Source organism: Podarcis melisellensis (genome assembly GCF_964234715.1).
Source record: "Podarcis melisellensis genome assembly, chromosome: 14".
NCBI lineage: Eukaryota > Metazoa > Chordata > Lepidosauria > Squamata > Lacertidae > Podarcis > Podarcis melisellensis.
Genome location: NC_138546.1, coordinates 15,893,328 through 15,916,086, shown reverse-complemented (window position 1 = coordinate 15,916,086; position 22,759 = coordinate 15,893,328). Strand labels below are relative to the sequence as shown.

The 22,759-nt window shown below is 44.3% G+C and overlaps 1 protein-coding gene across 3 annotated transcripts in view; it reads left to right on the top strand.

Annotated features, from left to right (window-relative positions):
- The window catches only part of MAPK8IP3 (mitogen-activated protein kinase 8 interacting protein 3), a 69,536-nt gene that overhangs the window by 30,144 nt on the left and 16,633 nt on the right, over nucleotides 1-22,759 (top strand). The window contains exons 11-22 of one of the 3 annotated variants that reach the window (XM_081887920.1): nucleotides 1,078-1,089; nucleotides 3,733-3,750; nucleotides 11,212-11,269; nucleotides 12,205-12,357; nucleotides 13,301-13,355; nucleotides 15,755-15,885; nucleotides 16,754-16,810; nucleotides 18,198-18,368; nucleotides 19,340-19,499; nucleotides 20,069-20,164; nucleotides 21,121-21,282; nucleotides 22,361-22,526. In XM_081887920.1, the coding sequence (XP_081744046.1) occupies nucleotides 1,078-1,089; nucleotides 3,733-3,750; nucleotides 11,212-11,269; nucleotides 12,205-12,357; nucleotides 13,301-13,355; nucleotides 15,755-15,885; nucleotides 16,754-16,810; nucleotides 18,198-18,368; nucleotides 19,340-19,499; nucleotides 20,069-20,164; nucleotides 21,121-21,282; nucleotides 22,361-22,526 (1,239 nt within the window). Of the gene's footprint in view, nucleotides 1-1,077; nucleotides 1,090-3,732; nucleotides 3,751-11,211; nucleotides 11,270-12,204; nucleotides 12,358-13,300; nucleotides 13,383-15,733; nucleotides 15,886-16,753; nucleotides 16,811-18,197; nucleotides 18,369-19,339; nucleotides 19,500-20,068; nucleotides 20,165-21,120; nucleotides 21,283-22,360; nucleotides 22,527-22,759 lie in introns of all 3 variants that reach the window. The other 2 variants (XM_081887918.1, XM_081887919.1) reach the window with 2 other exon arrangements.

Below are 22,759 nucleotides of genomic sequence, written 5' to 3'. Positions count from 1 at the left end.
GAGGCTGAGGCAGCCTCTGGGTCTAGTAACCCACCAACATCTCCAAAGCTGCAGAGACTGAGGTCTGAGAGAAGGAGAGACCTGAGTACTCGCAGGAGGAGTGCTTGCCTTCAGGCGAGACAGGGAGGTGAGTCACCAGGGGATCAGGACCGGCCATTAACCCTGACAGAGATAAAAGGCTTGCTGGAGCAACATTGCTGTTTACCAGAACCTGCCTGTGATCCTGTGCCTAACCTTGCTGGTTTCCTGCCTCGTGTCCTGCCTTGGCCCTGCAGGACTAACTCCTCGCAGAACCCTTAGATTCGGGATCGGGCCTGGACCGCGTTACTCAGGTCACCCCCGGGCCCAGCACAAGTCCCCAGCACCTCCTGTTCTGAAACTAAGGAGACCTGGTTACCAGTCATCACAGGCAGTACTGAACAGAATAGGTACATGGTCAGACTCGGTATAAAGTAACTTCCTATGTTCCTCTGAGAGCTGCTGCCAGTCAGAGCCAACAGTACTAGGCTAAATTGGCCAACTGTTAGACCTGGGTTAAAGCCATTTCCATTTTAAGGCATTCGGGCCATGATCCAATTCCTGTTGGGCTGTGTTTGATTTAGTGGGTCTCAAGCTGTGCCAGCTTTCATGAATTTTTGGAAAGGCTACATAGAGCGCTGCAGATGGTCGTAAGCATTCCAACAAATTAGGTTATTCAGAATACGTCTTTATTATACCATTTGCCATGGTTGAGAAGACAAGGCTTAAGTCAGGGTTCGTAGGAAGTCTCCAGGCTCCTCACTTATATCCTCATCTGGGGGGGGGGGGAGTGATTTCCTCACCCTCATACTCTCATATGTCCCATATGTAGATTCACACCATTTGCAGTCCATAGCAGGTCCTGTCTTTACTATTTCATGCCTTTTGACATTGAAATGGCAAGATCATTGTTAATTTTTTGTTTCTCTTTTTAAAAAAATCCAGATTTTTTTTTTGTTGGTTTCGGTCACTGATTGACTCTTTTTCTTTCCTTCCCCCCCAATTCCTTCCCCCCTACCCCATCCTGTATCTCTGTGCTTCGCTGGACATGGCCCATAGGGGAGTTTTCAGGTGTGTATCTCTCCTCTGTTCAGATTCTCTGTTTCCTCCAATTTTTCTTTCTTCCTGCTCCTTCCCCCTTTCTTGAATTTTAAATTGAATGACGTGGGTACACACGTGTGATACTCCCCTGCTGTTGTCCAATCACGGTTGGCTTTGCGGACTTGGTCCCGCCTTTCCCTTGTTTGATTGGCTTGCGTGACTTAAGGTTCCAAACCCAATTGAACATTCTCTGCTTTTTGCTCACATGTTACATTGCGGTAAGCTTTATTTCTAACCCCTACCCCCGGCTTTCTGCAGCCTCACTCCACAATCTGCTTTTTTTTACCTCCCTCTTTGAATCCTAGGGTGGAAGGTGGGAAACCATCTGTTACTTCATGTTTCCTATAAGGTGGGATTTTCCCTTCCTTTTAGGGCAGGCAGTGAACCCAAGTGTGGGTTCTTCATTCAAAGAGTGAGCTAAAGATAGGAGGTTTATCCATCTTGCTGATTCCTTTAATAATTAGTCCTTTCCCTCCCTCAGGATGGCTGCTGGGGTAAGAGAAGGTTTGGGACTCAGTGCTTGCAGGATGAGGGCTGAGCTCTCAAGTTTCGCAGCTTGTAAGTTTGGAAAAGGCTGAGATGGTCAGTCAAGAGTTCTAGCTGAAAGAGAAGTGTTAGAAGGGCATCTTTTCTAGATGAACTTGCTTAAATCAGTGGTGCAGTTAGCTAATTTAAGACTCTAGGCCAGGGGTGTAGATCCTGATGTTGTTGAACCACCACCTCCCATCACATGGAAGGCCTATAGCTCAGTGGTAGAACATCTGCTTTGCATGCAGACTATTTCTGGGTCAATCACTGGCATCTCCAGTTAGGGCTGCGAGACACTCCTGCCTGGAAACCTGGAGAGCTACTGCCAGTCAGCATAGATGAGACTGAGCTAAGTGGATGAGTATACGGTGACTTCCTAGATTACTATCCCTGACCAATGGCCGTGAAGGCTGAGGCTGATGGGAGTTGGAGTCCAACAAAATGGACCACATGGTTCTCCAGCCCTGCTCTCTATAGATAATTATCTTATTGGAGTAGGGTGGCTCTTTAGATGGTATTGTGCATTGACATCACTTCCTTCAGAATGTGGAAAGTCTGCCCTGTTGTGTTAGGAGGCTCATTCTGCTGAGAGGGCCCCTGGGCCTCTACCCTAAAATCCTGCCTTGACAGCACCACTGGCTTAAGTGGTACAGACTGGACAGTTTCCCTGGATACAGTTGTGGTCCCCATCTCAGGAGGATATCCTGGAACTGGAAAAGTTTCCAGAAAGCAGAAACAAAACCATGACAGGTCTTGAACATTTCCTCATATATAATATAAAGAAAGCTTAAAGCATTTGAGGCTTCGGAGTTTTTAAGATAAAGATGGGCAAAGGTTCAGGGAGCACAAAGGACAAGAAAGAGGTTTATGAAATGCTTCAGTAGATAGAGGGAATTTCTGGAAACTTTCTTCGGTTAGCTATGTTTGCTTTCGTATTGTTTCAGAGAGTGTGAATTTGATAAATTTGACTTTGAACGTGAACTGAATTGAATTTCTCTCCATTCCTGTTGGCCACACATGATTGCCTTTCGATTTGTGAGCACATTGGGTGTGCACATTTAGTATCATTTCCAAAATTGGAGCATCCGCACTTCCCTCCAGGGCTCTCCCAGTAAGGGTGGAAAATTAGGTGTTTTTTTTACATGTAAATGTTCATTGTAGTCATGCTTGAAATGTTCGCAGAAGGGCCATAGCTCTGTGATAGAGCATCTGCTCTGCATGCAGAAACTCCTCTGAGTTCAAACTCCAGTATCTCTGCATAGGGTTGAGAACGTCCTCACCTAAAATCCTGAAGAGCCACTGCCAATCAGTGTAGACAGTATTGAGCTAGACGGACCAATGAGCTGACTCAGTATAAGGCAACTTCTTATTGCTGAGTTGTATGACATGTAAACACAATCCTTTGTGAAAAACGTGTCCAGTTTTGACTGAAGGAGAAAGAAAGAGAAGGGGTGTGTTTGTCTGCATTGGGTTGGATGCAAAAGTTCCCTTCCTTTGATAATACCAGTCTACCTCTGCTGAAGAACTCTTTACACTGGACCCGGCCCAGTGCAAATAGGAAATAGATCCATTTCCTTTAAACATTTATTATTTGCTGCCAACCCAAGATTGCTGCTTTTTTTTCAGGCATCCGTCCAGTTGAAAATCAGATTCAGGGTCTCCCAACAGCCCCTTTGCCCCAATTTTACTGTCCTCTCCTGTTTTTCCCCTTAACCTGACCCATCCATGCTGTTGCTTTGGCTCCCTTCCGTAGAGGATGAGAGGCCCAAAGGACCTTTACCTATCCACAGAGGATAATAAGGATGGAACCAGGAGTTGCTAACTTGATCTGTTCATTCATTCAAAATCTGAGACTTTCTTCCCTGCTTAGCTGGATCAGAGGCAGAGAGTGGTTCTTGCTGCAGCATAACTAATTTCCTTGCACGTACGTGCTAAGAGAGCACCACCGTTTTGCTGTTTACAGATTTGTATTTAATGGCTGCTTTTTTCTCTCCCTTTCTTCCCCTATTTTTCTCTTCTTTGTCCCTATCTCTTTCTGTACCCCTGACCCCACCCCTCTTTTCTCATATGGAATGACTTTCATAGTGCGGGATGATTTCTTTGGTAAGGCCAAGGCCTTTTTTAAACATATGGGTGTTCTCCTCCCCCTTTCTGTTCATTCAGCATCTCTTCATCCTTTTTTTCTTCTCCTCTTTTTTTTTCTTCTGGGATTTCTTGGGACTCTCTTTTGTTTCTTTCCCGTGATGGTGATGGTGTTGCTTTGTTGAGAAGAAGTAGGTGATTCTTCCGTCACCCATTGTTTGGGACAGATTCTTTTCTGTTTGGGGATGTAGGTGGTTATTCACTTTGATGTTTCAAACAGCTTGCAGGATGCAGGTCAAGAAATATGGCTGTGAAATGTAATGCATTTCCTGGTTATTTTTTTCTGGGAACTGTAAACAAACACACAAAACACATATAGCACTCTTGATGGAAATATTCTATATACACAATTGACTCCACCACACTTCACTTAGGTTGCTATGGGAGCCAGGGCTTCTTATAACATTCCAGACACACAATTCAATGTGCTGCTTTTCATGTTTTGAAAACCCTTAGCTTAGAAACCACTTTGTATTCAGAAGAAAAGACTAGCCCTGGCCTTTTTTTTTTTTTACCTGAACCACTAGCTTTCTAGAAGCAAGGAGCACTCAGTTGTGGCTTCTTCCCAACTGTATTTTGAAGCGGTAACAGGGGGGTGTTGGCAGGTGCCATCATCATTATTATTCTAATTATTATTAGACAAATTCATAGACTGCTTCATGCCCAAAGTTGGTATGTGGGGGAGATAAGTATGTGGCCCACTGGCCGGATCCAGTCCTGCAGTATGGAATTGGCTATACCACCTGAAGTGCCATTACACATCCAGCATTGCCCAACTGCCATGCCTTCACTCTCCAGCTATTGCTCTGTACTTGGCTCCAGTTCCTGGACTGCAGTGTTCTGGTAAAAACCAAAGTAGATTCTGAAATCTACCTATGTTTGACATGCTTGTTGTAGTCTGCTAAAAAAAACAACCAAAAAACCCCAAAAGATCTTGTGCCAAGAAAAAGAAACGTAAAAGTAATGCAAGCCAGCAAAACAGCATATATTCACTCAGGTTGTATAACTTACCGTATTTTTTGCTCTATAAGACTCACTTTTTCCCTCCCAAAAAGTAAGGGGAAATGTGTGTGCGTCTTATGGAGCGAATGCAGGCTGCGCAGCTATCCCAGAAGCCAGAACAGCAAGAGGGATCGCTGCGCAGCTGTTCTGGCTTCTGGGATTCAGAATATTATTTTTTCTTGTTTTCCTCCTCCAAAAACTAGGTGCGTCTTATGGTCTGGTGCGTCTTATAGAGCGAAAAATACGGTAACTACTCATAGCCTTGGGCCTGAGCAAATGTCTTTGCAAAGTATTGACACCTGCTCTTAACTGTCAAATATCTGAGCTTCCACTGTTCCATGCTTGTGATAACCACCAGGCATTCTTCATACAGTTTCAAGCCTATTTTTGCAGTCTTAAGGGCTACGAATTTGCTAAAGCGGCGAGATTTGCGGTATTCTCTGCTCTGTTATAGATTGATGCAGTCTTGTGATTTTCATATTTCCGATTCAGACTTCTGACTTCAGCATATATCCTGTAGGCTCAGGATGATTTCCATTATTTCTGAAAGAACAACAGACCTTGCCTCTTTGCAATATGTTTTGATTTTTGAGACCAAGTATCTCCAGTTAGAGAGTTCCAGAAAGACATCTACTTCTGCTTCATTGACTATGCAAAAGCCTTTGACTGTGTCGACCACGGCAAACTATGGCAAGTTCTTAAAGAAATGGGAGTGCCAGATCACCTCATCTGTCTCCTGAGAAATCTCTATGTGGGACAAGAAGCTACAGTTAGAACTGGATATGGAACAACTGATTGGTTCAAAATTGGGAAAGGAGTACGACAAGGCTGTATTTTGTCTCCCTGCTTATTTAACTTATATGCAGAATTCATCATGCGAAAGGCTGGGCTGGATGAATCCCTAGCCGGAATTAAGATTGCCGGAAGAAATATCAACAACCTCAGATATGCAGATGACACAACCTTGATGGCAGAAAGTGAGGAGGAATTAAAGAACCTTTTAATGAGGGTGAAAGAGGAGAGCGCAAAATATGGTCTGAAGCTCAACATCAAAAAAACGAAGATCATGGCCACTGGTCCCATCACCTCCTGGCAAATAGAAGGGGAAGAAATGGAGGTAGTGAGAGATTTTACTTTCTTGGGCTCAATGATCACTGCAGATGGTGACAGCAGCCACGAAATTAAAAGACGCCTGCTTCTTGGGAGAAGGGCAATGACAGGCCTAGACAGCATCTTGAGAAGTAGAGACATCACCTTGCCAACAAAGGTTCGTATAGTTAAAGCTATGGTTTTCCCAGTAGTGATGTATGGAAGTGAGAGCTGGACCATAAAGAAGGCTGATCGCCGAAGAATTGATGCTTTTGAATTATGGTGCTGGAGGAGACTCTTGAGAGTCCCATGGACTGCAAGAAGATCAAACCTCTCCATACTGAAGGAAATCAACCCTGAGTGCTCACTGGAAGGACAGATTGTGAAGCTGAGGCTCCAGTACTTTGGCCACCTCATGAGAAGAGAAGACTCCCTGGAGAAGACCCTGATGTTGGGAAAGATGGAGGGCACAAGGAGAAGGGGGCGACAGAGGACGAGATGGTTGGATAGTGTTTTCGAGGCTACCAGCATGAGTTTGACCAAACTGCGGGAGGCAGTAGAGGACAGAGGTGCCTGGCGTTCTCTGGTCCATGGGGTCACGAAGAGTCGGACACGACTAAACGACTAAACAACAACAACAAATCTCCAGTTATCCAGGGACAGAAAATACCCTGCAGCCACATTGCCCAGGCACCTAAAAACTGGTGCTAGTGCCTTGAAATATTCACCCCCACCAACCTGCAGACCTTGGCAAATCAGTGTGTAAAAAAGATGCTATTTACATTTCCCCTTCTCACAGCAGCCGGGATATAAAAGGTCATACCACATTTTCTTTCATTTTTTAAGTGTACTCCTATTTCAACTGTACACCAAGAAACATAATGTGGGAATGAAACACATGCATGTGTCTTGCAGGTACACAAATTGAGTACCTGGGTTTTGCAGTGCCTCCATGTGGAGTCTACACGAAATGGACTGAATGTCAGTGAAATGTGCAGAGTGGCCTATAGTTTGCCTTCAGACTAGGATTCTTAATCTCCATTATTGCATTTAAGTTTGTATTTTTGTTCTCTGCCCCAATAGACAGTATGAAGATCCCATGCTGCCTGAAACATCAGAAGTGATTTATTTCTTCCTGTCTTATTGATGGTTGTAGTGTTTTTTTTTTCCTTTCTCTATATCTATCTAACTTTATTTTTTAAAAAAACAAAACAAAACACCTGCTGCTTCTTTGCCATTCTTGCTGGGGAACTTGCCTCTGCCATCGTCAACCCGTCCCATCTCATTGTTGGGAAGAAGGTCTGTGTACTTGCCTGAGTGTGTTGTGCTGTATTCTCACTTCCTGTACACTGCCATGACTCTCTTTTTTAAGCGTTTCATTTGTACTGAGTGTGTGTTTGTCGCTTTCAACAAAAGCAAGCAGAACGAACAGCGTAAAAGCATGTTTCTCTACACAGTGTGAAGTGGATGCGTGCGTGAATGTTGAAAGCATCCGTGGGTTCATGAGAACAGTTGAAATGAGACTAGGTAACTAAACATTTCCCTTCCATTCTGTAATGGAAGGAAATTCTAGTCCCCCTATACTGCACTCTCAACATTTGGGATGGAGGCTCTCCTTAACTTTGGCTGCAAACACACCCTAAATTTAAAGCACGTGAATTCCCCTAGAGAATCCTGTGAAGTGTTGTTAAGGTGTGTGCTGGGAACTACAGTTCCCAAGGTTCTTTGGGGAAAGCCATGTGCTTTAAATGTATGGGGTGTATGCAGCCTTCGTAAGGTCACCCAGTGAGTTTTGCAGTGAAGCAGGGATTCGTACTCTAGACCTGGCTCTTTTTTGCTTCCTGTTCTGCATTGGTAACTTTCATGCACAAAAGCAGCAATAGCCAAAGAAGGGTTCAAACCAGGGAGGAGGAACCTGTGGCCTGCCAGATGCTGCTGAACTGCCATCTAAATTGTAAATCTAATATATTATCTATAGTCTATCTATCTATCATCTATCTATCATCTATCTATCTATCTATCTATCTATCTATCTATCTATCTATCTATCTATCTATCATCTATCTATTATCTATCTATCTATCTATCATTTATCATTACAGTGGTACCTCGGGTTACATACGCTTCAGGTTACATACGTTTCAGGTTACACACTCCGCTAACCTAGAAATAGTGCTTCAGTTTAAGAACTTTGTTTCAGGATGAGAACAGAAATTGGGCTCTGGCAGCGCAGCGGTAGCAGGAGGCCCCATTAGCTAAAGTGGTGCTTCAGGTTAAGAACAGTTTCAGGTTAAGAATAGACCTCCAGAACGAATTAAGTACTTAACCCGAGATACCACTCTGTCTATCTATCATCTATCTATCTATCTATCTATCTATCTATCTATCTATCTATCTATCACCATCATCTATCATCTATCTATCATCTATCTATCATCTATCTATCATCTATCATCTCTCTCTCTCTCTCTCTCTCTCTCTCTCTCTCTCTCTCTCATCTATCTATCATCTAATCTCCCACCTTTTCCCTAATGGAACTCAAGGTATCTTAGAGATTAAAAAAAAAGAAGTGCTAAAAGTTCAGAGTTGTTTTAAAAAACCAAAAATGATTGTGAAGCACTCCAAAAGTATCTCTCAAAACTGAGGGAATGAGCAGTAAAATGGCAGGTGCAATTCAGCGTAAACAATTATAAAGTGATGAATGTTGTCCCCCCCAAAATATGCTTACATTCGTAACTCCCTTTAATCTTCGTCAGCATAGCTGATGGTCAGGCATGATGGAAGTTGTAGTCCAGCAACATTTGGAAGGCCTCAGGTTTTACACCCCTGCCCTAGTAAGTGCGTTTAGGATAATGTCATATGTGGGGGGAAACCCAAAGTTTGTGTAAGATGTATCTAAACTTTCACAAATAGTGTATTTGCCAGATGAACAGAGCTGGAATAGTGATCTGATTTCTCTAGAAATACCTTCACCAACTTACTGCACTCCAGATGATTTGGATAACAGCTGTCATCAGCCCCAGCCTAAAACATCCCGGTCTAAAACATCTGGAGGGCAACAAGTTGGGGAAAGCTGCTGTAGAGTGTGCATGTTTAACAAGTGTATTGAGTATGTGGCCAATAGTAAGATTTCATTCTTCCTCCTGTCCTTCATCTTCCCAGCAACAACTCCATAAAACTAAAAAGATGAGAGGAGGGAATGGCAGCCTAGTCTCATATATGGAGCTTGCTGCAGTAGTTATGGAGACTAAGGTCACTTCCCACACCTGTCCTTGCAAAACTGGGAAGCGTAGTTCTGTGAGGGGAGCCAGTGATCTATAAGAGAATTCTTAACCCCCTTGTCAAGCTACACTTCCCAGCACTCTTTGGAAGGGGCAACATGATAGTTAAATGGAGTGCTAATATATCCACAAAGTGGGAAAGACTCAATTGGGATTTTTTTTTGTAACAGCAGTATAACATTTCAGAGCTGACCTCACTAGCAAGCCCCTCTACTCCTCCCTCACCCTGCCAAACCTCTTCAAGGATAGTTTCCTTGTGATGTATAGCTGGGGTTGGATCCTTCCACAGTGGTGCGGCACTAATCTGCATAGAAGTTCAGGGGAAGTCAGACAGTTAAGCTTCACTGTGTGACATTAGGTACTTCCAATGAAACAGCTGGCCCAACGGCAAAGTCTTTAAAGTTTCCCTTTGTCGTTGGCAACCTAGAGACCAGGAACTAGTGACTAGGAGGACTGAAATACGTGACAGATGATCGAATTAGATCAGAGCTGGTCCTTGGATAAACAGAAGAAAGTGGATGAGGAGATGTTTTTCTCCCTCTCTCATCATGCTTGGGGCCATTCAATGAAGTTGAATGTTGGAAGATTCAGGACAAACTCACATAAGAGGTATTAATGGTCACCAACTTGGTGTAAAAGAGGATTAATGGAGGATGAGGCTATTTAGGGCTAATAGCCATGATGGCTATGCTTCTGTCTCCCCTGTTGGAGGCACTATGCCTCTGAATAGCAGTTGTTGGGAACTGCTGGTGGGAAGAGTGCTGTTCTGCTCAGGTCCTGCTTTGGGGCTTCCCAGAGGCATGTGGTTGGTTGGCCACCATAAGAGCAGGATGCTGGACTAGGTGGGCCAACAGGGCTTTTCTTTTCTTTTCTTTTCTTAACTTTTCTTAACTTTCTATCCACAAATCAAAGTTGACCTGCAAGGGTGGAGGTCTGTTTCACTAGTATGTTCCTTGCAGGGAATGCACTGGCCAAACAGCACCCAGCAGGACTGATGTGGAGAGGGTTTAGTTGTGTTCTACTTTGCTAGCATGTTCCCACACAGGGATCACACATGCAAAGCAGCACCCAGCATGATTGAACCCTGCCCATCAGCTGACAACACCCAGTGATACCAGCTGATTGACAGGTGGTGTGGTTTTGGGAAAATGGCTTCACAGGTCAAATTCAACTCCCCGGCAGGCCAAGATTGGTGCACGAGCTAGACTTTCTCTACCCCTGCACTAATCGTTACCCTAAATTAGCTGTGCTTAATATTGAACTTTGCTAATAACTCGCTGTGCTCATGGCTTGTGCTCTTGAATCCAGATTGAAAACAAGCAGGGTTGTGCGAAACAGAGGAGTTGAGTGACTCGCTCATTGGCTGGGCCTGTTCAAAAAGATTTTAACACATTATAGTGGGGTGGGTCCAGCTTTTAAGTCTAAGGGCTTATGCACAATTACCTTTCCTCCACTCTTTCCAGGCACAGTCCACAATTTCAGGCTCTGGGTCTAAGCACTCCCCCCCCCTTTTTTATTTTGCTCTGGACCTTTCCTCTTGAAAACCCATTCTTTCAAGCTCAATCAGAGCAAATGTCAATCCACAGAAAACCTGAATTGCTGTTTGTTCCAGTTCAGCCTTAAAGAGATTTTTTTGTGGGGAAAGCTTAGGGCAAAACAAACAAACAAAAACTGCTTGACCATAGAGTGTTAATGTACAGATCTCTGCCTGGAAAGTGTGGGACAAAAGTTGAGTGTGGATAAGCCCTAAGAATAGCCATTTTAGTGCAGTTGTTTCTTCTGTCCCATCTCCTAAAGGAAGTCTCTGTACTTGAGTGAATGTATCCGTCTGCGTTTTCAGAAATGTTTGCTTCTGTTCCGTGACCTCGACAGGGCGAGTGGCGCTTTGCACTGTGCAGCAAAACATATACGTTGCAGGCTCTCGAACTACGAGGCTGCTTCTCCTAAGTAAGAATTGGCCAGCAAAGCATAAGGCTTAAATCTTTCCAGAGGGTGCAGATCAAAATTGTGTGTTGCCTCGTGTTTTATTTTTTCTTTTCCACCCCTCCAGGGATGGGCAAAGAAGTGGGGAACCTGTTGATGGAGAACACGCAGCTACTGGAAACAAAGTAAGACACCAGCTCATGCTCTAGAAATACTTTGCTTGTTTGCTTAGGTGTATGGCATGGACATGGTTGACTTCAGAGGACATTTGTGTGTTGCCACTTTGCTTGCTAGCATTTTGGTGACCACCAACTTAGAAGGCTTAAAAAAAAGGATTAGACAAATTCATGTATAAGGGTATCAGTGGCTACCAGCCTTGTTAGTAGTAGCATGTCTCTGATAATTGCAGGAAGAACATCCAGGCAATGGTTCTTAAGAGGGTTGAGAATTGTTTCTGAGAGGGGTCACTTCTATGGGTGTGGTGAGAAATTAAATAGGGGATCTCACAAAGGCAGACATCCATACTTGGTTTTTGCCAACAGAATCAGTGCTTCCCACAGAAAAGTCTCCGTACAACCTACCATACTGTAAAATCCATACAAATGCAGTTCAAAACAGCAAATTCATAACAAATACAACAGCAATATTGCACTAAATGAGATTGAGTGTTTGTTGGGTGGGGCGGAGGGAAGCTCCGTTAATTTCATTGTACACAGGTTGTACATTGCCAATAAAGGTATTATTATTAGTAATAGCATCTGCAATAATCATGAAGAAACAAAGCGCCCTTTCCCCCACACAACACAAGGATGATTGACAAGGGAACTAAATATTGTTATGCAAGAACCACAATTCCTAAGAAAGTAAAAACTTCTTCAACGGGTGCAGGGTGAAATTCCCTGGGAAACCAGAGCCTACTACCCAAAAGCCCATTCTCTCTCTCACTGCTGTCCTCTAGACTAGGATTGTAAGAAGGCATTGCTTTCAATCCTCCCCTATATTCATCACAGGCTTCACTGATACTTCTCTGCTGCAGTTAATCTTCCACCAAAATGATGTTATCCACCTCACTATCTGCTGTGGCACATACGTTTTTCTTTTCCTTTCCCCTATCCTAAAGAAATGCTCTGAACATAGTGAAGAACGATTTAATTGCAAAGGTAGACCAGCTCACCGGGGAGCAGGAGGTGTTGAAAGGTGAGCTTGAAGCAGCAAAGCAAGCGAAAGCCAAGATGGAAGCTAGGATCAAGGAACTCGAAGAGGAACTGAAAAGGTGAGTGTCCTGCTGCTGCTTGAGCAGTTTCCTCAGCTATGGGTAGGCAAGTCATTCGGGACAAAAAAAGAAGGCTGGTGGGTGCTATATTCCAAGGCGAGCTGTAGGGCAGCACTTGGGCTACCCTGGCTATTGTCGCAACAACACTTGGAGGCCCACAAGTTCTCCCCCTGACCCCTGTGCTAAATGGACCCTCCCACAGCACCACATCCCAGATCTTCATGAGCAAAAGCAAACCTGCAGGAGACCCAACTATGGTCCTTCTGTACACATCACATTTGGTATGGCATGCCACAGTCAAACGAAGAGCTCAGATGGATATTGCTGTATGAAAAATGAGGTGGACAAATCAACTCTTCATGTTGGTGCTTCACATTCTTGTTCTTGTATTAACACCCCCCACACACCTTTGTAGCTGTTAGCAGAAGTGGTCCAGTTTGCAATTTTTGGGGAGCAGAGGTTCGGAATGAAGTATTACTGCCTTCTTTTTTTAACATATATGGATTGGGGTGTGTGTGTGTTTTATCCTTGGTTGTTGCCTTGGGCTGCTCACATAAAGCCAGATGTTCCCCTCGCCTCATAAATTTTCTGTAGCAAATGTAGCAAAATGGCCTAGCTAGGGTGGCCATGCTTCCAGATTTTCCTGGACATTACCAAAATTTCAGTGGTGGAAGTGATGTCGGGGGGGGCGGGGGCGGGGGAGAGCATTTCTAAAAAGCAGTGGTTTGTCCTGGATTTTCGACAAAATAACCAAAAAATCGCTTGGGTCATTTCTCAAAAACAACTTTGGATTTTTTCAGCAATTTGTTTGTGTCTGGATTTTCACTTCTTGAAAGATGGCAGCCCTAGTGAGCAACTGAGGCCCAGGACAGGGTACCCCTGCCAAGAGGGGCTGCTCGTTTAGCCTCTTCCTTTCTTTGATGATCTTTGCTCTGTTTTCTAGAGTGAAATCCGAAGTGATCGTTGCCCGTCGAGAGCCCAAAGAAGAGGTGGAGGATGTAAGCAGCTATCTCTGTACAGAATTGGTATATTACATTATTAAAATGCCTAGGGAAGGAGGGTTTTTTGCGGGAATGGGGGGTTTTCTTCCTCAGTTACTTGAACACTGACACCAAAGTGCATATTTTATCATCCTCAGGTGTGTGGAGCAGCCCCAAGGGGCTGTTCTCTTTGGGTTGTCACCACATTCATGATTACCACAGGCTGGGTGTAATCATATCAAAATGGAAGTACTGGATGCCACTGCAGTCCTAACCCCACTTACCTGGGAGCAAGCCCCATTGACATCAGTAAGACTTGCTTCTGAGTAGACACGGTTAGGATTGCACCATTAGGGTCAGATTACCCTTATATATGTGTTTTCTCCCCCACAAATAGTCTCTGGTATGGACAAGGTAGGGGACCTTAAGTCTTTGCCTCCCTCATTGTGGTCCTAAACCAAATCTCCCTTGTACATGCTAACATAGGGAGGAACATAGGAAGCTGACTTATCTGCAGTTAGGTGACTGGTCCTCCTAGATCAGGGCTTAGCCACCCTTCCTTTTTGCCCCATTCTTTCCAGGTCTGCACTTAAATGCTCTATGTCCAAGTGTGGGTTTGTTTTTTGCTTTTTGCCCTGGAGTTTCTCCCATGAAAACCTGCTCTTTAGCGCTCAATCAGAGCAAATGTCAATTCCGGTTTTCCGCAAATTGTTGTTTGCTCTGACTGAGCTTTAAAGAGAAGGTTTGCACTGGGGAAAGTTGTGGGACAACAGCAATCACATCTCTCACTACTGCTGAGCACCATGTTCCTTCCTACCCAGAAGATTCCATCAGAATGGGGTTGGGAAAACATTGCTTTCTGTTCCCATGCAATCGCTCTGATGACATCATACCCAAAGCTAGTTTAGGATGAGGGCAGAAACAGGAAGTAGTGTGTCCTGTCCTCACTCATCTTCTGGGTTACAAGGAGCTTCACAGAAAAATTACACGAACCATCTGCGGTGAGTGTGAATGCCATGCTGATACGTGGGACAAACATTTCCCCTTGACACACACAACCTCCACATACACGTTCCTTGTTGCTGAAATGCCTCCCTAAACTTTGCAGTGTATGACAAAGTTGGGTGTGTATTTTAGCTCTTATAGCTGGTCTCCTAGCTACCCAGCAATGCTTCCTGCAACCTCCTGATCAGCAGCCCATTAGTCTTTAGCACTTACTGTTGGGATGAAAGGGGCTGCATTTCGAACCTGTCCCTTCTCTCTATGCTGTCAGTGGTCACTGGGATCTCCCCCAGAGAATCATCCAGATAATGAGTATGACCAGGTAAGCTCAGCCATGCTGGGTAAGAAGGTCCAAGCCTTCTTCCGCAATAGAATAAGCAGCTCTTCCCTCAGTCTCCCACCACATGTGTTTTGGGGACTTCTTTGTAGAGAAAGGCAGGCTGATTTTAATCCTGTGAGCTACTAATGTGTGTTTCAGTGCTGACTTGCTAATGCGGTTGATATGCCCATGCAGGCACCCTTAGTTCTGATGTAGAATTACCTATTCATTCTGATCTTCGGGTGAAGACAGGCATAGCACTTTTGAGAGTGGCAGAGATTGCTTGAATTCACTTTTGACTTCCTGATTCTACACATGCATGATTCTTCTTTTCTATGATTCTTCTTTTCTGGGAGAGGGAAACTAGAGCTTTGTACGTTTCTGGCATATTGGGGGAAAGAAACTCTGGGTAGTTGCCTGTTGTCTAGTCTGTGAAGTCATTACCTCCCCAGGTCCCCAGAACAATTTTAAAATGGTTTTGGGGGGAAATAACGAGTTTGTTTTTTGGTAATGTGAAGGGTGAACAAAAAACGCTTAAAAAAGCATATAAATTCCCAATTTATTTTAAAAATATATATATATAGAAAGATGGGCAATCTTTATGAATCATAACAGGGGGAGGAGTAAGACTGAATTCATGCAACGGGTGCATTACTGCTTTGGCCACTGTTAAGACTGTTACTTCTGCCTTCTCCCTTAAATAATCCTCCACTTTTGCATTGTATTACACTGTTTACAAATTAGGCTTCCTCCTGTTGCAGGAAGTTTGGCTATGCATGGGCTTAATATGAGTTGCCTAACCCATATTAACACTTCGCTCCTAACAGCAGGCTAGTTAGACTTGGATGCTAACTAGCATTACCTTGGAGGCTTGCAGAACACGAATTAGCTTTTCGCTCATCACTTCTCCAGATGTCGTGTTTTCGTTGCTTACATGACGTTGTAGTTAGATTCTGTTTGCTAAAATTAACTGGGGGGGGGGTGTATACCTGGAAGAAGCTAACAATTCTTGCTTTAGTCTCCCGGCTTCATGCTTTACTAACCTTAATCCCCTTCCATTTCCCATTGGTTGAAGCCATCCTCCTCCCCTCTGCAGGACAATATTCCCATAGCTCAGCGCCGGAGGTTCACCCGCGTGGAGATGGCCCGGGTCTTGATGGAGCGCAACCAATACAAGGAGAGGTTGATGGAGCTCCAGGAGGCTGTCAGGTGGACCGAGATGATCAGGTATGGGGGGCGTGCTTTATTATAGCAGCATCGTAAAAGTGTTGAGAGGAACCTAGCAGGTGGGCTAGAGGTGCTCTGTGGTTCTGGAGTACCAGTGGTCATTTTGCGTGAGACGCAGAATTCAGCACCCTGATCACCTCTGTATTAGACAAAAAGCCCAGTGGGTTTCTATCTCTCATTGGCTAGGTCTAAATGTATTCCAGCACCTCAAGAATCTTAGTATTCATTTTAAAAAGAAGAAATGCAAAAGCCCAATTATAGCCTTTACATGTGGCTTCATCTCATGTAATTGGGTTAGGGATTGCAGCCTTACCCTGTGACTATTATTATTTGTTCGTATGCTTGGTTTTAATGTGGGGTGTTTTTTTTTTGCATTGTAAGTAACTTGAGACACTTTCGTGGGAAAAGCAACAAATAAATACAAATAAAATAGTTGCTTGCTTTTGTAGTGTGCAAGAGTTATGTATGATGTGGTTTATGCTGGATTGCGTTATGATTAGGTGAGGGTTGTTGCATTAAATTATATTCTATGCATAATGTTTTTATCATGGGTTTGTTCTGTTATACCTAATGATGATGTACGTATATAATGATCTGTATTGTGCTTGATCTATTTATTTATAGGGATGCTCTTTTTTTTTTTTTTTTTTACAAATTTATAAAAATTCTATTTACTGGAACTGTTTCAAGGCTTTCACTTTCTTTTTGCTTCCGGGCCTTTATTGCATATGTCATTTGTAGCCGAATCCTCAAACCAACAGGCATACCAGTCCTCAGATCCCCAAATTAACCTTTTTGCCATTTTTTTTTTTGGTCCGCTCATCTGTTGTCCAGCCGTTTAATAATTATCTATTTTATTTGTTCACAGAGCCTCTCGGGAGCACCCTTCTGTCCAGGAGAAAAAGAAATCTACTATTTGGCAATTGTAAGTAGTGCGTTTGCTTGTGAACTGTGAAATGCAGAAGGACGTGTGCAGTAGAGGCTTTTCCGTACAGTCAAGTAAAAGCACACTAATTCTACTAGTTCATTTTTACTGACAAAGTTGCAAATTTGGATGTGAGAAGGGAGGTAACATCACTGGTGCGATAGATAGCCTGTGCTGCCTCTTGACATTCTTTATGTTTAAACCTTGCACATTCCATCAGATGAGGGTGTGTGAAGACAACTTCAACACACCCAGCACTTTTGGGTAGCTGCTGGGGCTCCAGAATTTCCAAAAAGCACATCACCAAACCATCCTTCTCTGTCCTCTGTAGCTGCAAACTCTCATTTTAAATTTCCCATTGTGCCACAGAGCACTGTTGTGTTGAGTGTTGCAGAGCATTCTGGGAAGTTTAAAGAGATGGCTTCCAAGGTGCTAGCTGATCGTGTCAGGTAAAGAAGGAGCCTCCAAGATGGTACTTTGCCAAGACCCCTCTCAATCAAAGGGAATGGATAAATCATTAAAGAAGAGCAGTTGTGGCAGCGTGCTGCCTCACATCCTCCAGCAACCCTGGGATTAGATGGATGGGGTCTTCAAGCTCAGAAGATGTGGCTTTCGGATAGGGTTGAACTCTGGTCCGCTATATATTGCTGAACTATAATTCCTGACCATTGTCCACACTGGTTGGGCCTGGTGGGTATTGTCATCCAACAGCATCAGGAGTGCCACAGTTTCCCCACCTGATCATTTTCAGACTCATTCATGCAAACAGCAGATGAAGTGCCAAATTTATTCTTGCACAAGATGCTCTCCCATGAAAACCCAAACATAGTACAACTCCTTGCCTCATCCCATGTCAGAAAGTTCTCTAATGTTTAGTTGGAGCAACTTTCCAGTAACTTCCATATAGAAATCTTTCTGTTTCTCATTTTTCCCGTTTTAAATTCAGTTCTCATTTTTGCTGCAATTTGCACTTTTTAAAAATCCTCTTGAATACTCATCAGCATTTTAGTGCGCATTTCTCATAATAGATATATATTTTTGGATACAGTTTTGATTAATATGCACATTTTTGCAAGCAGTTTTTCCTAAGACTAAGTATTTTGTATGTTATCTTCACTAATAGATAACATCTATTTTTATGCATTTTTTACACATTGTTTGGTTGGAGAACTGCACTGCAAAATTCCAAGAAGTGTGAATTTCAAAGAGTTGCTGTGTTTTGATTTGTGTATTGGGTCTGAGAAGCGTGAATTAGGTAGTTTCTCATTAAACTGCAAACAAATAATCCCCCCCCCAATTCATACTCCTGTACCACTTTTCTTCTTCTTTGGGATTAACAATACAAAACTCATGATTTAACACTCTTGGCTTCCTTCTTTCTCTCCAGCTTCAGCCGCCTGTTCAGCTCCTCCTCCAGTCCTCCACCTGCCAAAAGGAGTTACCCATCAGTGAACATCCATTACAAATCTCCCACGGCAGCTGGGTTCAGCCAGCGCCGTAGCCACACTATGTGCCAGATCTCTGCTGGGAATCGCACCCTTGAGTTCTTCCCGGATGAGTGAGTTCATCGACCACTTTGGCTAAAGTTCCTGCTGTGGCTTGTCCTAGTTGCTTGGCGGAAACCCAGAAAGTATAGCTTCAAAGCATGTGCTGACCAGATTTTGACAAGGCTGGACATAGTCAGTGGCTGCTTGGAATTCAGCGTCCTGCAAATCTCCTTTTCATTAAAATATTTCAGGGAAAACTTAAGAATGAACAAGATAGTGAAGCACATCAAAGTAAAGAGGGGAACACGTTTTGCGTCTTAATATTTATTCAAATATTTGCCCTGAAAAAGACAATATTCTTGTTAAAAAAGAGAGGAAGACATGCATAAATTGGACTTATCTATATATTGCCTCCTGTGTTATTTTTACTCAGAGTAAACCCATGAAAATAATAGCCCTGGGTTAGTCATGTTCATTTGTTTCAGTGGATCTCTGAGTAGAACTAAATAGCACATCAGAACCCTAATAGTAAAAAGGGGCTGTCTTTGATTCCCACAGAACCAAGGTTTTGACGAATGCTTTTGGGGTGGATTTTCATCCTTGGTGGATTTTTAGCACCCGGTGATGCTCAGGAATTCTAAGGACCACCCCAATCAGTTTAGTTGGGGAATCAGTAATTAAAATCAGTGCAGTTCAGAAAGGTTCATTCCACCGTCTTGATTCAAAATGGTGTCCAAGTGTATCCAAACCTAGAAAAAACAAACCCAGCATCTTGGCTTCAGAATCTATTGTGCAAAAATTGGCCATTCTATCCGAAGAGGTGTCCAAATGCCTAGAGAACAGATTTAAAAAAAAATACTTTCTAAAATATATAGTAGGAGATCTCCTTGGTTGACTGCCATAGCTTTCCCCCCCGCTTTGTGTGTATTATTGACTGAGCTTCAAACACTCTCTCTCTTTTTCCTCTCACTCCGTGAATCTCTATCTTTCTGCTGCCACGGCAATGCTTCCTTGACCCTCTGCCTCTCATTTCTAACCATAGATTGAGAAGTAACACTGTTGCGTCTCTCCTCAGTGACTGTACGTCATCCGCACGTCGCGAGCAGAAGCGCGAACAGTACCGCCAAGTCCGGGAGCACGTGCGGAATGATGACGGTCGCTTGCAGGCCTGTGGCTGGAGCCTACCCGCCAAATACAAGCAGGTAGGCCTCGTTCACCAAGAGGCAAGAGAGGCGAAGTTGAATTTGTGGAAATGTTTTCCACAACGACTACAAAAGTCCTGGTGTTGATTTACAGCAAGCATAAAATGCAGTCATTAAAATACGTATGCTGTAACATCATTGAGGCCGAGAAGGGGTGTCCAGTCGTCTGGGCAACCCAGGACCACCATGCACATTGCCCAGGCTTGCACCCCAGGGAAGTCACTTCAGTGCTGCTAACTCAGTGGTTTGACTTCACCTCCAGAGGCGCACTTCATTGTCACTTGAGACAGATGGATGCCAACAATTAACCTGTGGGCACTATCAAAATTGTCCATTAGCATATGAACTAGATAACTTTATAGTTGCCACATGTGTGTTAGATGTGTGACACACGTGTGTGTGTGTGTGTGTGTGTGTGTTATTTCTCCTGGTTGGCCACTGAAAGGAACAGGTTGTTGGAGAAAATGGCCCTTTGATGTGCTCTTCTTATGCTCTTATGCTTGTTGGCAGCTGGAAATCACATTTTGGTTGAGAATTGAATCACGTCCTGTCCTTTCTGTCCCCAATAGCTGAGTCCCAATGGTGGCCAAGAGGACAACCGGATGAAAAATGTCCCAGTGCCTGTGTATTGTCGCCCACTAGTGGAAAAGGACCCTACCATGAAGGTAAGTGTCACATATGTGCAAAAGCTTCCCATTTCTTTTAGCAGATAGTTCTGTCGTTGCTGAATGTTGCGTCACAAGTTCAGGCATGCCTTCATGTGAATAATCTACTTGTCGAACAGAAGTGACGAAGATGTCCCAACAGTTGCTGCTCCCCTCCTGCCAAGCTTTTCAAGGCAAGGCAAGCTCAGTCTCGGGGCTCTCTTGCCCTACAAGTCTGCTGTGCGCGCACATAATGCACACTTCATCTGGGAGGATGCATCTGATTCCAGCTGTGAAGGCAGTGCTTGTTTTCTGGCAACGAGTCTGTGTGCTGCCCCTTTGCTTCCAGCTCCACCCCCAGCTCCTTCTCTACCCTCTTGCTGGCCAAAGCCCTCCCACTTCCCTGATGATGCTCTACATTCCACCAGGGGCAGAGGAGAGCCAGCAGATCTGCTTCTCCCTCTCCGACATCTAGAGTTCCAAAGGGAGGGGCTCTCCCCTCCATTCCCGGGTGCCAGCCTTACAGCACCCACCCTTTATCTCTCCTTCTCTGTTTTCCTCCTCCTCTTCCTGATTTATCTGGGGTTGCCAAGCCATGCCAGATTCTGATGGAGTGAAGAAGCCTGTGATGGGAGCTTTCTACACAGATAATAATAGCCCTGGTTTGGATAGATATAGTTGTGTTTCCTTTTCACGGGCATCTAGTATGTTTCCTGTGCTGGTTCACATTCCTAAGACTCCTCAACCTTTGTTGTGGAGGTCCAGTGGCACAGAGGTCTCTAGAGCTGTACCCTCACTTACAGCATTCCCTTAGAATAGTTCATTGAGTTTGTGCTGAATTCTGATCTATTGCAGATCATATTTGAGAATGAAGACACTGCAAAGATGATCAAGACATGCCAAGTGGCTCATGTCTTTCTACCCCACCCCATAAAAAAAATCTGCTCTTCTTCAAACGCCTTTCTTTGCCTTTTTAGTTGTGGTGTGCAGCTGGTGTCAACTTGACAGGTTGGAAGCCTGTGGAACCAGATACTGGAAATGGGCAGAAACCAGATCCAGGATGCGATCCTCTCACTTGTGACCGAGAAGCAGAAGGAGAGAGCACCAAGAGTAATCACACATCACCGGAAAAGAAAAAGGTTGGGGAGGAGAGCTGTCCATTTCTCCCACTTTCCTGCTTATACATTTAAGTGTAACTTCCTGAGCTATTTTTCATAAGCTGGATACACAGCAAAGCAACAATCATGCGCTCTAACATCAATTTGGCATTCAACATGCTTTTATAATGAAGCATTTGTGGTTCTACAGGAGATATAAATACTGGATTTAGTGGCTGGTACCTGGGCTGCACTTAGATGAGAGAGGGGCTACTGTACATTTTGAACAAGATGCAAATACCAGCCATGGGGCAGGGGAGCTATTCTGATCAGGGGCACAGTGGGGGCAAAGGGTCAAATCCCAGCAATCCCTTTTTATGGTGGGGATCCCTCAGCAGTTATTTAGGTGTTTTGAATCCATAGAATTGCTAATAACATGAATAGCACAGTCCTAAAAATAACACAGAGGGAGGCGATTGTAAATCATCTTGCCCAGAGACATTGGCAGTCTTAAACATCTGTGAGACCCTGTGATCATATAGAAGCCCAACAGGTATGGGAAATCTCAGGAACTGGAGCTCAGTGTGGCCCTCCAAGCTTCTTTCTCACACCAGCTACCCCTGCTACTCATGCTGCTTCGCATTCCTTGAGTGTTTTTGCCCTTGAGCACCAATGCTGCCTTTTGCTTACCTGGATAGAGAAACAAGTATTTAGAAACAGCCCTACTGTACAAAACTAACACTTACATCCAGTGCTCCTCCTAGTTTTACCCCTGGCCCGCTGAAGGTTGCCCAAAAAAGGAATGCAGCCCTTGAGCTGAGAAAAGGTTCCCCATTCATACCCTAGAAATTCATTGTGAATATGCTTTTGCACTCAGTGCCTCCCTGCCTCCCGCATTCCATGCTGGAGCGAGAGCCAGGTGCTGAGACAAACTGCGAGTGAAACCTGTTCCCTGTCCCTGGGGTGAACTTGCAAGGATAATTACCCTCAACCATCCTTGTTTTTCCTTTGCCAATGATCTCCCACTGTCGTGGGAGCTGCCTCCATTAAGGCAGACCGGAACCGGAAGCCTTCGCACCCGCCACATTCTCTCCCTCTCTGCATTTTTGCTGTTCTGCAGGCCAGAGAGTTGCACGAGATGGATGCCACATCCAGCAGAGTGTGGATCCTCACGAGCACCTTGTCTACAAGCAAAGTTGTGATCATAGATGCCAACCAGCCAGGGACGGTGGTGGATCATTTCACCGTATGCAATGCTCACGTCCTTTGCATCTCCAGCATTCCAGGTAAGTGAATGACTCATCATAGCAGTTCAGGTGCTGTTTCCAAAGCTGGCAAGCCCGCAGGGAAGGAGATCGCAACCAAGAATATGAAAGGGATCTTGCCAGTTCCACCCATAAGGCGGGTATTTTAAAAACCATAAGTCGTGCACACTTGAAATGTCGTACTGTAGTGAATCAGGGTTTGTGTATTGGCCCTGGGGCTGGGCTCTCTCAGCCCTGCTCTCACTCACTTGTCC